This window comes from Sarcophilus harrisii, chromosome 2 (genome assembly GCF_902635505.1).
Source record: "Sarcophilus harrisii chromosome 2, mSarHar1.11, whole genome shotgun sequence".
Classification (NCBI taxonomy): domain Eukaryota; kingdom Metazoa; phylum Chordata; class Mammalia; order Dasyuromorphia; family Dasyuridae; genus Sarcophilus; species Sarcophilus harrisii.
Window position 1 is genome coordinate 384,289,726 of NC_045427.1, and position 14,908 is coordinate 384,304,633.

General features: G+C 43.1%; 2 protein-coding genes across 4 annotated transcripts in view; one reads left to right on the forward strand and one right to left on the reverse strand.

Annotated features, from left to right (window-relative positions):
- Positions 1-14,908, forward strand: part of SLC36A1 (solute carrier family 36 member 1) — a 79,529-nt gene that overhangs the window by 58,774 nt on the left and 5,847 nt on the right. Inside the window, exon 11 of one of the 2 annotated variants that reach the window (XM_003756741.4) lies at positions 1,761-5,384. The exons of the other annotated variant lie outside the window; for it this stretch is intronic. Coding sequence (XP_003756789.1) covers positions 1,761-2,035 — 275 coding nt within the window. The 3' untranslated portion in view covers positions 2,036-5,384. Of the gene's footprint in view, positions 1-1,760; positions 5,385-14,908 lie in introns of those variants that run through there. 2 annotated transcript variants of the gene reach the window in all.
- The window catches only part of FAT2 (FAT atypical cadherin 2), a 109,239-nt gene continuing 103,913 nt past the window's right edge, over positions 9,583-14,908 (reverse strand). For both annotated transcript variants that reach the window (XM_031953557.1, XM_031953556.1), the window contains exons 22-24: positions 14,612-14,765; positions 12,741-13,225; positions 9,583-11,591 (exon numbers count right to left, since the gene is read on the reverse strand). In XM_031953557.1, the coding sequence (XP_031809417.1) occupies positions 11,071-11,591; positions 12,741-13,225; positions 14,612-14,765 (1,160 nt within the window). In that variant the 3' untranslated portion in view covers positions 9,583-11,070. The remainder of the gene's footprint in view (positions 11,592-12,740; positions 13,226-14,611; positions 14,766-14,908) is intronic.

Sequence of the window (14,908 nt, forward strand, 5' to 3'; positions counted from 1 at the left end):
CATAAGCCATAAATGTATATGTTAATGTGATATGTCATATTCTTATATGCTATTCCTTTCTCATTAAGAAACAAGTCAGTCTACAAATGGTTATTAAGCCCTTGCTATGTGCCAAGCCCTCATTAGGCACTGGGGACAAAAACAAAAGTTAGAACAGTTCCCTGCCCTCAAGGAGCTGGACAGTCTGGTCAGTGGAGGCAATTTGTACATACAGAAGAATATGCAAAATAGATTTGAGCTCATGGGATAGTGACTAACAGCTGGAAGACCTAAGAAAAACCTCATGTACAAGCTGGCATCCTTGAAGGAAAGTGAAGATTCTGAGAGCTGGAAGTGAGGAGGGAATGCACATCTGGCAAGGGACACAGCCAATTCAAAAGTACAGAGGCAGGAGATAGCAGACTTTACATGAGAACAGCTTGGCTGGTCCACAGTTTGTACGAAAAGCAATAAAGTGCAAGAAAACTATAAAGGTAGACTGGAGGCAAGTTGTGAAGAACTTTAACTTCCAAGCAGAGGAATTTATATTTGATCCTGGAGGCAATAGAGTTTTTTTTAGTGAATATAAAGAATGTAGTCAAGTTTGTACTTTAAGAAAATCAGTTTGGTAGCTCTGTGAAAAAAAGGATTCGAGAGTTGAAGATGAGGCAGGGAGAGTTTGGAAGCTGCTGAAATCGTCCAAGCAAGAAGAATTGAGGGCCAGAGATAAGATGGTGACTGTGTAAGTTATGAAAAGAGAATGTATGCAAAAGATACCAATGAGATAGAAAGCATGAGATTTGACAGTTGATTGAATATGTGGAGAAGAGTTAAAAGTAACATTGTGTGCCTGAATATTAGAAGGATGTTGGTGCCTTTAACAGAAATAAGCATGTTTGGGAGTGGGGAAAGGGCTTGATGGGTTTCAGGGGAAAAGGTTGAGTTGTCTTTTGAACATAATTGAGTTTCATATGTCTAGACGATTTCCTATTGAAATGTCCAGAAAGTAATTGGTGCTGTGAGTCTAGAGTTCAGCAGAGAGACTAAGGCTAAGAACTTAGTTCTTGAACTCACCAGCACATAGATGTGTTGCACATCTGTGATGTGAGCTGATGACCTCCCTGAGAGTGAGTGTAGATAGTTAAGAGGATCAAGTCCAGAACCTTTGGTCATATCTCTAATTTAGAATGTGGATGAAAATCCACCAAAAAAGACTGAGAAAGAAAAGCCAGACAGATATGAAGAGAATCAAGAAAAGACAGGGACACAAAAATCCAAAGGAAAGAGTATTCATGAGGAGAAGATGGCCATTGCCAAATGCCGTGAAGAAGGCAAGAGGATGAAGATTGAGAAAAGGGAATCTGATTTAGAAATTAAGAAATCACAGGTAACTTTGGAAAGTATAGTTTCAGTTGAGTAATAAGATTGGAAAGGGAGGTTTGAAGGAAGGAAGGAGAAGTTAGAAGAGAGGGAAAGGAAAGGGAATGAATAGTGTAAGTGGAGACAATTGTTTCAAGTAGTTTAACTAAGGAAGGTAAGAGAAAGATGACAGTTGCTTGCAGGGAGGGTAGGGTCTAGTGAGGATTTTTAAAGATAGTGGTAGAGGAAACATCATATTGTAGGTATAGGGAAGGAACCAGTAGATAGGTAGTGATAGAAGCTTAGAGAGAGAAAAGGATAATAGCAGGAAGAGTGTACTTAAGGAAGATGTAATCAAGGGCACATGTCTTCTTATTCTTTCCTAGGCTGATCATAAACAGAAGTTTGTTCTCTTTCTGCAGGTGTCTTGGCCATCTTAATTCCCCGGCTAGACCTTGTCATCTCGTTGGTGGGCTCCGTGAGCAGCAGCGCCCTGGCTCTGATCATCCCTCCACTCCTGGAGATCGCTACATATTACTCGGAGGGCATGAGTCCTATCACCATTGCTAAGGACATCTTGATCAGCGTCTTCGGCTTTGTTGGATTTGTGGTGGGCACCTACCAAGCAATCTATGAGCTGATCCAGCCAAGTGTGTCTCCCACCCTTGCAAACATTGCTAGTGCCTTTGTACAGTGACCTTTTTGGTACATTCTCTGCACCATACCACCAACCCCACCCACCAAGAGTATGTCACCAAAGCCTTGAATAAGGCTGGCGATAACCAAAACGGGCAAGGTAGAGGGCTGCTCTTACTTGTCAATCAGAGACTTGTAAATAGGCAGGCCAGCAGGACAGGTTAGGCTGTGGACAATTCCAGTAGTGATGGTGATCTCTTTGTACTTTTTTTTAACCCGTTCATTCTCTCTCCTCTTACCTTTTGTGGTTTCTATCTTAGTGCAGCACAACTCTCCACTTTTCAGTGATTCACCTGGATAGTTTCCTCTCCTCTGGGTCATACCTTCACAAAACAAGGATCATCTGTTTGACTGCTATCCCTGTTCTTTTACCTCTGATTTTTCTTGCCTTCCAGACTCTTTCAGGGGTTTGCACCTTAAACTACTTTCAGCAGAATACTTTAAGTTACAGTCTTGATCCTGGCTTGATTCAAGTTTTCTGGAGCACCTTAGGCAGCAGAATTCCCTCAGAGTCTACCACATGTTAAGGATGAATATGAGCATATTCCTCATCACTTAGCACTTTGAACACATTGAATACTGAATTCAGAATCTTTCTATTTATTTAAATTAAGGTTTGGAAGCCTCTTAGTCCTGAGTTTGAGAAGGGAAGAAACTATACTCTTGAAGATGAGTCTCACTCATCTAACTTTTTATTCTTTCCTCACCCTTCCTGTTCAGGGATTGGGAAATAATTCAAAAGAGCATTATTGAATTCTTTGGCTGTGTGTGGTGACAAAGTTTTAGTAAAGGTCCACTGGGTGCATCTCATACCCCTCCCTGTGCTCTCACCTTATCCCTCTGCTCTGTTGTTCTAGAAAGACAGGTGCCTTAGGGATTATGTTAGGGAAAGGAAGTTCATCTTTCCATCTTTGCTTTGCCTTTTTGCCTCAAGTAGGACTCAGGCTTCTATGTCAGTGCAAGGGCTAAAGGCAAAAGCTTCAGTTGTGGCCACCCCATGTCTCTGGAATAAGTAGCTTGTCAGACGTCCCTCCTTCCTTCTTTGCTGCTCCAAAGCCAAATTCAGCTGGCTGCCAGGTGAAGAGGCTGAAGAAGAATTTCTTTTTAAATGTACAATGTCTCTTAATGGATAAAAGACACTTAAAAACTTAAGTAATAAGGATTTACATCAAACAATCAAGCTGAGTATTTATTCTGGTTCCCTTCCTATTAGAACCAGATCATAATTTTTAACTTACTTCCTGCCAATGGGAATTGTGTTTTCTACCCCAACCTATCTGCTATTAGGGGAAAGTAAAGGGGTTTCAAAAACAAATGCAAACTGGAATGTACAGAATGCTGTGGTTCTTTGATTCTTAAATTCTAGGAAGAAATTTAATAGGCATTATTCTCCTTATTTGGAAAGTTTCTGGAATCTATGTTGCTAATCCTAGCAGTTTATATAGGATGGTCCTCAATCCTTCCTCCTTCCTCCTACTTCTTTGGAACCCCTCCTGCATCAATGCTCTAGTTTAGGTTGTGACCTCAGGACCTAGAACACTTGAGATAGAGGCCCAGGACCTCTCAGCTATGAAGTAGAAGCCAGGTCATGATATCAGCTTTCTGCTCAGATCTTAAGGGACCAGTGTCTTCGCTTTGCACTTTGTAGAAACTAATCTAGAAGCTCTCTTCTTCCTGTTCACATTGGGTCTTCTCTCTGCTTAAGCTACAGAAATACTCTGAAGCTGCATTTCTTATAAAAGACTTAATGACAGAAGATCCACAAGAATAATTTGGTTTTTTTCTTTATCCTCTCAGTAGAGAGAGCCCTACAGATTCTGCCCATTAGGGAGGGTTTCCACCCACCTCCAAAATGTTTCTATCCTTTCTTTGTTTCTTCCTCCCTTTGACATCTCCTTGCTTGTAAATACTCTAGGCTTTTTCTGTTTGGATTTTCTATCTATTCCCTAGACTGGCTGAATTGTTCTGATTTCAGCCAAGGGTACAATGAGGGAACTTTACAAAGAATGCAGGGTTCTTTCTCCTCACTGAGCACTGGACATGGGAGTGGAGGTTTCCTAATCTTACTTGACAAAGTACTCATCTAGGGAGAGGGCAAAAGGAAATTTGTAAATCAACTGGGAACTCTGTATTCTGGCATTTTGAGTGCAGATTCCCCGTCCCTGGTAACATCTCTCTTTACAAGGGCATTATTTTTATTTAGTGCCGTCCAACTGTTGGACCAATGAGCACTGCTTTATACGCACAAACTCTGAGCAGAAGTGAATAGTTTTAGCCTAGACCCTATAGCTTAAAGTCTCCCTATTCTGGGATTCAACTTTTCTAGTTAGTATTGGATATGTGTAGTACTAAATCCTCATCCTTTAAAAATCTATAATCTTCCCTTAGAGAAAACCTTTTAAGTTTTGTGAAACCCTTAAGGTAGTGAAACTGACAGTGATAAATTAGGAAAGAGCTCTTTCCTCCTTCTCTCAACTTGTCTAGATACCAATTAGGTAGAAAAATGCCTTCTTTATTTAACACTACATATTCACTTCCTCCTGTCTTCAAGTATAAAATCCCAAATTCATTGTTTACACATTTATTCCTTATTCACTACTGTAAATGAATTGGTCTCAGTATTTAATCTGTGTAATAAAGTAATAGAGGATCAGGGCTTAGTGTTGCTCCCTGGGCAGAATATTATGTTACACATTCTCAGAACAGCCATAAATTTTCCACTTTCTCCCAATAGAGCCATAAAATGAATATGATTTGATTGGGTGACTGCAGAATTGCCCTGTGTTTGAAATTTGCAGAATTTCCTCAGTCACAAAGTGAATAAACATTTCTGCATTTCAGACACAAGGAGATAAGGGAATGGAAACGTATATTTTGTCTTTGAAACCTTGGGTAGAATGGTTTAAGTAATTTATCCCTCTAACTCCAAGTTGATTTGGTCAGATGGTATCAAGTGTCTTCTGAATCTTTGTACCATCAAAGTCTCTTATTGGTTTGGGCAAGGTCAGGGGCAGAAAGTACACAGTCAGAAATCAAAAAGAGGTTAATGAATTATCAAAGGGTTAAAGCTGATGTCTGACAATTACTGAACTGAAAAATCAACCAATCATGTTTACCATTGTCCAAATGAATGAGAGGGTAGAAAGTCTTAAATCCAGTGTAAGATTGCCACATGGCAGATCCTAGTAACCACTAAGAGCTGATAGTACTGTAAATGTTTGGTGCCTTGTATGTTTATTTTAAGTGAGATGTGGTTCATGCAGGAGTTTGTAGGAGATCTTGTGTTTGATCTGCATATAGATCATGTGTTTTTCCTTTCAATAAATGAGTTTTTTTTTAATTTTGCAATATTTTTGCCATTGGCTTTGTGTTCATGGTTGCTTTTTGTTTTTGTTTTTTTCCTTGGGCAAAACCCTTAATGAGCTTAAATTTAAATGCTTCTCTTTCTTGTCTCTGGAGGAAACACAGATTATGATGTGCTGGATATCTAGACACAGCGGAATGTGGTACATTGGGTAAAACAGTAGTTTTGGGAATCAGAGAAACCCATTCCTTTTTTTTTTTTAACACCATAAGCACCTATAGCATGTACTAGATTCTGGGAATAAAACCAGAAGGAAAACCAGTCCCTGACCTCAGGGAACTTATGGTTTTCTGGAAAGGATGCAGTGTTGACACAGATAAATAAATGCAAAATCATTTGAAGAGGGAGACAACACTACCAACTCAAGAGAGGCTTTCTTTAGGAGGCGAGCTAAAGATTCCAAGAGGTGACAGTGAGGGAAAGAATGTATTCCATCGGGAAATGGACAAGGCCAAAGCAGGGACCCAGGAGATGAAATAAGTAGACTAAGTTTGGAGAGTAGCCAGTGATCCTACTTTGAGTAGAATCTAGTATATGTGATGAGGAACGATGTGAAAAAATTTATAAAAATAAATTAGAACTAAATTTTGAAAAGACTTAAATGACAAGCTGAGAAGTTTGTATTTATACAAAAAGCAATAGGCAACCACTGAAAATTCTTAATTGCTATAGTAAGACATATATTTTTAGAAAGATTATTGAAGCAGCTTTTTTGAAAGATGATTAGAGAGGGGAAAGACTTGGGATAAGAAAATCAATTTAATAAGATAATAAATGTGAAAATGCTCTCTAATTGCAGCATTCTAGAAACATGACATATATAGCTAGACCTAGATCAGAAAGATAGCATATACTTAGGTTAGACTCTTCCATTCATTTCCTCAGCCCTTTTCCTTCTTGTCCACCTTGGCTATAGACTACTTCTCTCTGCCCACAATTGGTGGTCCTTAGGCTCCCAGAGAGTCCCAAAGATGGAGGGGAGCTCAGAATCCAGCTAGGTCAACCTTTTCCCTGAAGAAGAATTCCATTTATAGCTTCTCTAAGTGGTTATCTAGTCTCCACTTAAATACCTCCAGTGGCAAATAAATAACTCCTGTGCCTCCTGAGGTAATCCATTACATTATTGGAGAGCTCCAAATTTTAGAAAGTTTTGCCATTCTATGGATCCATATGTCTCCCAGTAACTTGCACCTATTGTTCTTGGTTTTGTCCTTTGAGTCAAGCAAAATCACTAATGCTTCCTATGTATAACTGTCCTTCAATTACTTGAAAACAGCAGATCATGTTTCTTCTAAGTCTTTTCCTGAACTTCAAGCTAAATATTCTCAGTTCAACAATAGTATGGCCTGGTCACCAAGGCTTCCACCATAGTTGCTGCCCTCTAGACGCATAATTCTATTTATCATTGTCCTCCTTTATATGTGAAGCCCAGAACTGAACACAGTTTGAGGTGTGACCTGGTGCCTGAGACAGCATTTGCTTTCTTGACTGCTCTGTAACACTGCTGTTTCTATTGCTGCTAATGGTTGTTTGGGCCTTATTCCTGCATGTCCATGGCCTGTTAGGTAACAAGCTACTTTTATCAGAGACATCTATGTCTCTCATCAGGACTCTGAGTCAGGGACTGTTGAATGGATTGCTTCTTTCAGACTTACAAAGCCCCTTCAAAAATAGGAAAAACCTAGGAGCAGATGCCAAAACCCCACAGTTGCACTGAGAATTTCCAATAGTTTAAAGACCATTCTCTTCTTGAAATAAATGATAGCATCAAATTGTTGGTGATATGCAAATAAAGAATGCTTCTCTGAGAAGGAATCGTGACTTTTCCTCTCTAGTTTTACTAAAGAATGCCCTCTGGTGTCCAGGTTCTTAATAACTAAAAAAGGAGCAAGGCAGAGTGGAATAGAAGTACAAGGTCTAGAGTATCACTGACCTCTTGAAAGGGTAGCTGAGAGGCAATTGTAACCATCAACAAGCCATTAAGATCCTCAGAACTTAAATTAATTCCACCAAGTTTTTAATCCATTCATTATTCTCTTATAACACCCCTGACAAGGTCAGGGAGGGAGCCATCCAGTCTCTGCTCCCCCATCTCCAGTGGAATTGAGCTCCAGGAGCTCATGTCATTACTAGATTGCATTAAGCATTAGAAAATTCTTCCTTATTGAGTTGAAATAGTTTTTTTGTATGTCCTATTCATTGGTTATTGTTCTATTTTCTGAAGCCAAGCAGAAGCATAATTCCTGAAACAATACTTGGCAAAGTTGGGGAGTGGGATGTGTTACTAGGAAAGGCTGGAAGGTGGGAGGGATGGGGGCATACAGGAAGTAGATGATAATTGTAAGGACAGGAGAAGGTAGTAGGGATTAGAATAGTAATAAAAGGCAGAAATTCCATTTGTGCCCTTTCAGGGCAGTATAGCAACCAGTATCACGGATTCATAGGTCTTAAAGACTGCCTTTTGCCTCAGTGGCTCCCAAAGAAGGGGTATCTAGTGCCCTGTGTACTTAAGGCTACATGTATCTATTCTGACTCCAAAAGGCTAATACTTCCATCTTTCTTCCCAGGGCTTAGCACAGAAAACTCTCCTTGGAGCCTGCTGTAAAAAATTTGGTAATTATGACTGCCACAAAGGCTCCCTAGATAAGGATGGAGATCTTTTCTACCAGAAGCCTTTCCAAGTCCCCCTTAATTTGAGTGTTGTTTCTTTGAAATTTACCTCCAATTTATCTTGTCTGTATCTTCTCTGTATGTGGTTGTTTGCATGTTGTTCCCTCCATTAAATTGTAAGTTCTCTAAGGGCAAAGACTGTTTTTGCCTTTTTTGTTTTTGGTATTTCTAGCACTGAATACAGTGCCTGGCACATAGTAGGTACATAGTAAATGCAGTAAATGCTTTTTGAGTTTTCTTTTCCTTGTTCAAGATTCCTATACCTAAAATTGTGTTGGGTTAGTCATATAAAGTGGGGCAAAGGGAGAAAGGGAGAGACTAAGCCAGTGTGAACATTTTTTACTGCAAGCTGGAAATGACTTGGGTATAGATTAATAATAAATTAAGTTAAATTATTTCTGGCAGAATAGCCTTAAATTGCAGAATATAGTAATAGTATTAACATTTTTTCCTCAATATTCCTAATGCTGTCTCCTATGAACCCTGCACTCCAGCAAGATCTGTCTCCTTCCTCTTGTCCATACCATGGGGCTCATTCATATTTCCAGGCCTAGTCCAGGAAAGTATAGGCCTCTGTAGTGTTATTTTGTTTCCTCTGCCAAAGTCTTCCCTCTCACTAAATCCTGCTTATAATTCAAAGAATAGATTAAGGAAAAAGTTCACGTTTCTGTAGCCCTTTAAGGTTTATGAAACATTTTCCTCACAACCCTGTGACATAGGTATACTTACTAATGTAAGGAAAAGGGACTCATCTGAGCCACACAATGTGACCATAGGATCTTCTTTAACCTTTCATGTTATAGCCCACATACATATTTCCTCTGATCCATACGCTTTTTTTTTGGTGGGGAGTGGGGAGGCAATTGAGATTAAGTCAACTTGCCCAGAGTCACACAGCTATGAAGTATTAAGTGTCTGAGGCCAGATTTAAACTCGGGTTCTCCTGACTCCGGGGCTGATGCGCTCTTCACTGTGCCATCTAGCTGTCTCTCTATAGGATTTTAGATTTAAAGCTTAAAGGAATCTAGAGGCCATCTAGTACAACTCCATTTCACAGGTAAGGAAACTGAGCTCAGGGAAGTTAGATGCACACTGATGCACAGTGAGCAGAGCCGAGACTCCAACTCCAAAGCCAGCATCCCTTTCACTGTGCCTCTCTGCTTTGCTCATTGGGCACTACCAGAAATTGTTTCCTTCTCATGGATTCATATGCTTGTGTCCCTAGTGAGACTGTAGGCTCTCTGAGACTATAAACTGTCTTTTCCTATTGCCTTCCCCCATTGAGGCAGTTAGGTAGCACAGTGGATAGAGTGCCAGGGTCTGTAATCTGGAAAACATCTTTCCGAGATCAAATCCGATCTCAGACACCTACAAGTTGTGGGACTCTGGGAAAAATCACTTAGTCCTGTTTGCCTCAGTTTCCTCATCCGTAAAATGAGCTGGACAAGGAAATGGCAAACTCCTGAGTATCTTTGCCAGGAAAACTCCAGATGGGGTTACAAAGAGTCAGATATGACTGAAGTGACTGAACAACAACATATTCCCCCACGGAACTTGGCACAAGTTTGGGCCCCCAGAAAGGCAATGTTTGTCAGGTTTCAGGTAAGACCGTATAGTCCAGTGGAATCTACATCATAGCCCTGTAGCCAACCAAGGAAGCTACATCCTGCTTGCCAGATGCCTCCTCATATACCCTCCCACCAACCTCACTCACACCAGGCAGGAAAAGCCAAGGAGTCCCAGAAAGTAAAATAAAAGTTCTCTTTTATTGTAAAAAAAAAAAAATCCATTCACACCGGTCAGCATACACACTCCCACACGCCACATCCATTCCATCCCGAGGCAGACTCCACAGACACACAGCAGTCAGTGCAAGATGCTCTGTGAAAGTCCCCAATTTTCTTCAACTCCAGAGACGTGACACGAAAAGGCAGTGGACCCTAGCGGGGGATGGGGGAAATGGGGGGCAGCCAGGGGCCTGAGTCCCCATCCCCACTCCCTCTCCCAGCTATATATATACATATATATTTATTTATTAGATATATATGAACACATGTATGCATACACACCCACACTGACACCTCCATGCATGGGTGTGGCATTATCTCACAGAATACTGGGGCTGGCAGGCCTGCAGTGGGGCTGGGGGAATCACTGGGAAGTCTGGGGCCACCCAGGCCTCAGAGCAGTGAGAGGATGTGAAAACTGCTGGTAGTGGCCAGTGTGGCCATTCCTGTCCCAAACGGGTATCCCAGGCCCTGTTGTCTTCATGAATGGGGCAGACCCCAGAAACTAAGGGCAGAGAGAGATGATTCAATATGAAAGACTATCGTTCTGGCTTCCTGGACTCTTCAGGAATAGTTAGGAAGCAGGGATATTGGTGGGAGCAATCCCCAGCCATCTATTCATCCCCATGTCAGAAAGGCAAAGTTTTCATACCAATCAGATTTGGGATCCCTGGGAGTGGCAGGCCTTTCAGACCCCCCCAGAGCCAACCCCATCCTTGGAGAGAGGCCTCTATGGACCTTGGGTTCTCAATGCCCTTCACCACGGCCCTGCAGGAATGATCTTGTTAGGGTCATGGATTGTCTAAAAGTGTAGCCCTTGTTGAGCTAAACTGGAGACCCAGGGCCAGTCCTGTCTGCCTTAATCACTGAGGAGAAAAAATAAAAAGTAGACACACAAGCCTTGCCTACTTAGCTTGAATTCAAGACCAGTTTCTCCAACCCAGGCGGTCTTCCTGGGCAACTGGTCCGTGCTCTCCTGGTTATCCAGGGGCTGGGGGCCGTCTCTGGAGCTGTCAGACATAGTACCCACAGGGTCACCCCCTATTTCCAGGGGAAATGCCCTGGCTCCTGAAGAGCTGTTTGGGTATCAACAAGAGGAGGGCCATGGTGACTTCTCGCCCATGCTCTCCCACGAGAAAGGAAGGAATGTGTCCAAAGGGCCAAGTCCCTTTCTCCCTTCCTGTCCTGCTCTTGTCCTCCTCTGTGGCCCTGCAACTAAAACATGACCTCCTCGCAGCTGCCATAATCACTCTCTATCATGTCAGATCCCTCATAATGCAGTGGACGACCCGGTGGGCAGGGTACCACCTCACAGTCTGCATAGGAGGGCTGCGCCACGCTGAGCCGTACGCTCACCCGTTTGTAGGCCCCCTCAACGGGATAGAGGGGACCCCCGGGCTGCAACAGATGAGAGGGGTAGTAGCTAATGGCTGTGTACTCATTGGGGCATGGACTATGTGGACGTTCCCTTGGATCTGGGTTGGGGGCCGGCAGAGGCAGGAAGTCCTCCAGGTTTTGGTTGCTGTATCTTGGTGGGATGGGGGCCCGCTTATTGGTTGACTCCAGTGGGAACGGGAAGCCTCCATACAGGGTAGATGGCTCAGGTTCCACAGATGGAGGTGGAGCACGGTGGGGTGAAGCTGGCAATGGGGCCTGGATCACCTCATAACGGGGATAATCCTGAAGCTCAGCTGGTGCATACGCAGGGGCCCAGAAGGTGGCTTCTGCTGGGTACACTGGAAGGAAAAGATGAGACGGTCAGTTCAAAGCCCCCTCATGCTTTTGTGTGACTAAGATAACCCAGATTTCCTCACTCACTTTGGCCACTAAATGACCATGAAGGATGGGGTGGAGGATAAAGGTGAAGAGAGCACAGTAGAGAAGAGATAGAAGATGCTGTGAGAGTGTGTGCTGGGGAGTGAAGGGTTTGGGGGAGAAAGCAGGGGGATCAGACAGCTTGATGTTAATGAATCTACTTTAGGAAATCAGGCTTTAGAATAAGAAAGGACCACAGAACTAGAAAAAACTCCCATTTAATAGATGAGGAACCTGAGGCCCAAAGATTTCCCTAAATCACAAAGATACCAAGGAACTATGACAGGATTCAAACTAAGGTTTTCTGACTCCAAATGCAGTTCCCTTTCAACTATAAGAGATACTGCTTCTACATCTCCCCTTGTGTCCCTCAAGGCTCTTATACCAAAGGCCAGGGAACAGAGGGATGGGGGATGGATCTTGTCACAGCCCATCCCCCTTAGTGGTGTCTGAGACATTGGCTTCCTGGTCAAAACAGAGTCACCTTGGCCAAAGACCTAGAGCTGGTTCCGACTCCATGCCACAGAGGTCAAGCCAGAGCAGCCAGGACAAGCATTCCCTGAAGGGCCAAGGCCAGGCCAGTCTCCTGGTGTAGTTTCATTTCTCTTCTCTAGTGAAGTAAAGCCTTATTAGAAGTATCTGAGCTAACTTTGGAGCAAAGGAAAGAAGAGTGAGAAAACTGCTGTCCTTCCCCCTGGCAGGGCAGGGTAACAGTGTTCTAGAAGGAGAGGTGGTAATCAAAACCACCACCACAGTGAGCAAATTCAACAAACCCTAGCAAGGAAAGTCAGCAATTTTCCATCAGGCTTCTAGTAGGAAAAAACCCTGCTCCCTCTTCTCCAACCCACAAGTTATCACCATCTCATTTTGTGTAGGAAATAGTAAGGGGCCAACCGGAAAAGGAACTCTCCAAGCCAACGGATAACTTCTGCCACCTGCTTCTGAGGCATAAATGTCCCCTCCCTTTCCCATGTTCCTCACCACCCCCTCCCAACCAACAGCCTGGACGCTCCCTCCCATTTCCCAAAGTCCCTGACCCAGACAGTTAAAAAGTGGGTCAAGCTACGAACCCATCTCTTCTCCAGCCCAGGTGCTCTTAACGACAGACTCGTTGTCTGAGTTGGAAGGGGGTGCTGCAGGTGGAAGGTTGGGGGCCACGCTGCAGACAATCATGCTGCGCTGCCGCTGGCCCGGCCCAGGCCCGAAGGTGAGGAACTCGGGCGTCACCGAAGTCTTGTGTGCCTCAGGCCCCGCGCAGTCCAGGTTGTTGTGGGAGCCACTATCCAGAGGATTGAGCTCAATAGGCATGGTCTGAGTGTCCACCCCGACACTTTTGGCAAAGAGGTCAGGGTCATCCTTGGCCACAGGTCTGTGAGTCTTATCTGGGTGGCAGTAGTAGCAAAGGACCATGAAGGCGATTAGGATGACCACAATGCACGCTACTCCAACTGCTATTATCTTAATCTCCTGCTGTCCATAGCCCCACTCTTGGTGGGCCGTGGTCTGTGTCGTGGTCTCACAGGGCCCATTTGAACACTCAGCCATCTCCTCACACCTTGGGAGAAGGGAAAATGAGGTCAGGTGACAAATTTTCTGCTGACTTTGGTGAGACCCCATACCCTCATCTGCTATGCACTGGGCTCTCAAAAGGAAGGTTACCTGCTCCATGGAGCCTCCTCTGATCATTCCCAGAGTGAAGTGATCTTTCCTTCATCTGATCTCATTGCACTTTTTATGGTTAGAACTGTGATTTATGTAGAAACTGTGATTTCATTAGTGTAGAATATAGAAACTAATTTCATTGGTATCGGTGATTTCATGGCAAAGAGGAAGTTTTTCTGCCATTGTAAGGAAGGTGTCACCTTTTCTGCATTCTGTGGTCTTAGAGTATTGCCTAAAGTCCAGCTTCTTAAATTGTGGGTCAAGACCACATATGGTGTCTCATAACCAAATGTAGGGGCCACAAAATCATGATTTATTATCAGTAAATGTTTGATTTGTATACCTATTTTATATACCTATATACCTGAGATCATAAAAATTTCTTGAGCAAAAAGAGGTTGCAAGAGGAAAAAGTTTAAGGAGGCTGGCCTAAAATATTGAGTAAGATTAAGTGACCTGTCCAGGGTCACACAGCCATTATGTGTCAGAAAGGATTGGACCCTTGTTGTTGTGGAGCAGTCATTTCAATTGTGTCAAACTCTTCATGACTCTGGTTGGGATTTTCTTGGCAGATATACTGGAGTGGTTTGCCATTTTCTTCTCCAGTTCATTTTACAAATGTGAAAGCAGAAGCAAACAGGGTAAAGTAATTTGCCCAGAGTCACACAACTAGTAAATGACTAAGATTGGATTTGAATTCACCAAGTCTCCCTGATTCCAACCCTAGTGTTCTGTCCAAATAGCTGTCCTTTACAGCTTTAATATTCTGTTTTTGCTTTCATGTTTTCTAAATCTTAGCACAATGCCAGACACACAGTAACTGCCCAGTGACTCCTTGTCCTACTCCCCCCTCTAGATTTATAAGAATGCCAATATTAAGAGTAGAACCTCACACATGCTATGTTCACTTTTTTTTTCTGTTTTTTTTTTTTAAATCTCTCCCATCGTTTTTCCCTTTTGCTCTGGGCTTTCTCTCCCAATATGATTCATAAAGCAATGTATTAAAATAAATAACTTTTTAAAAAAGAGCGAGAGAGAGTAGAACCATTTCTCCTCAGAAGACCAGCCCAGGAAACAGTTGCAAGTGCTCAGTAAACCACTCCTCAGGGATTGGCCAATAAAACGGATTTCCCTCATGCATCTGACCTCATAGCAGATTCTTTCAGCCCTCCAAGCTGCCCCTGGTGCAAGCCAAGGGATTCCTGTCCCCCTACCCCACCTCCTGGGGAGTTAGTTAAGAGAGAGAGAGAAGGAAGGTATCTGACCCCATTGGACTCACCTGTCTCCTGTATATGGATAGAGACAACTGCAAGAGGGTCCTCCAGCCTTGGGGACACAGTTTCCCCCATTCAGACATGATCTAGATTCACAGCTCCCTCCACTCAACTCACAATGATCCCCAGAGAAAGATGCTGGACACATGCACTTGTAGCCTTGGAGGAAAAGAAAAACAGTTCAGTGGTCAAGAAACCCAAGACTGTAGACCCTTCCAAGGAGGACCCTTCCAAGGAGGCTTATATATTGTCCATCCCAGGTAGATCCCCCTCTGCATTTAATTCATGGATCCATGTCCAGA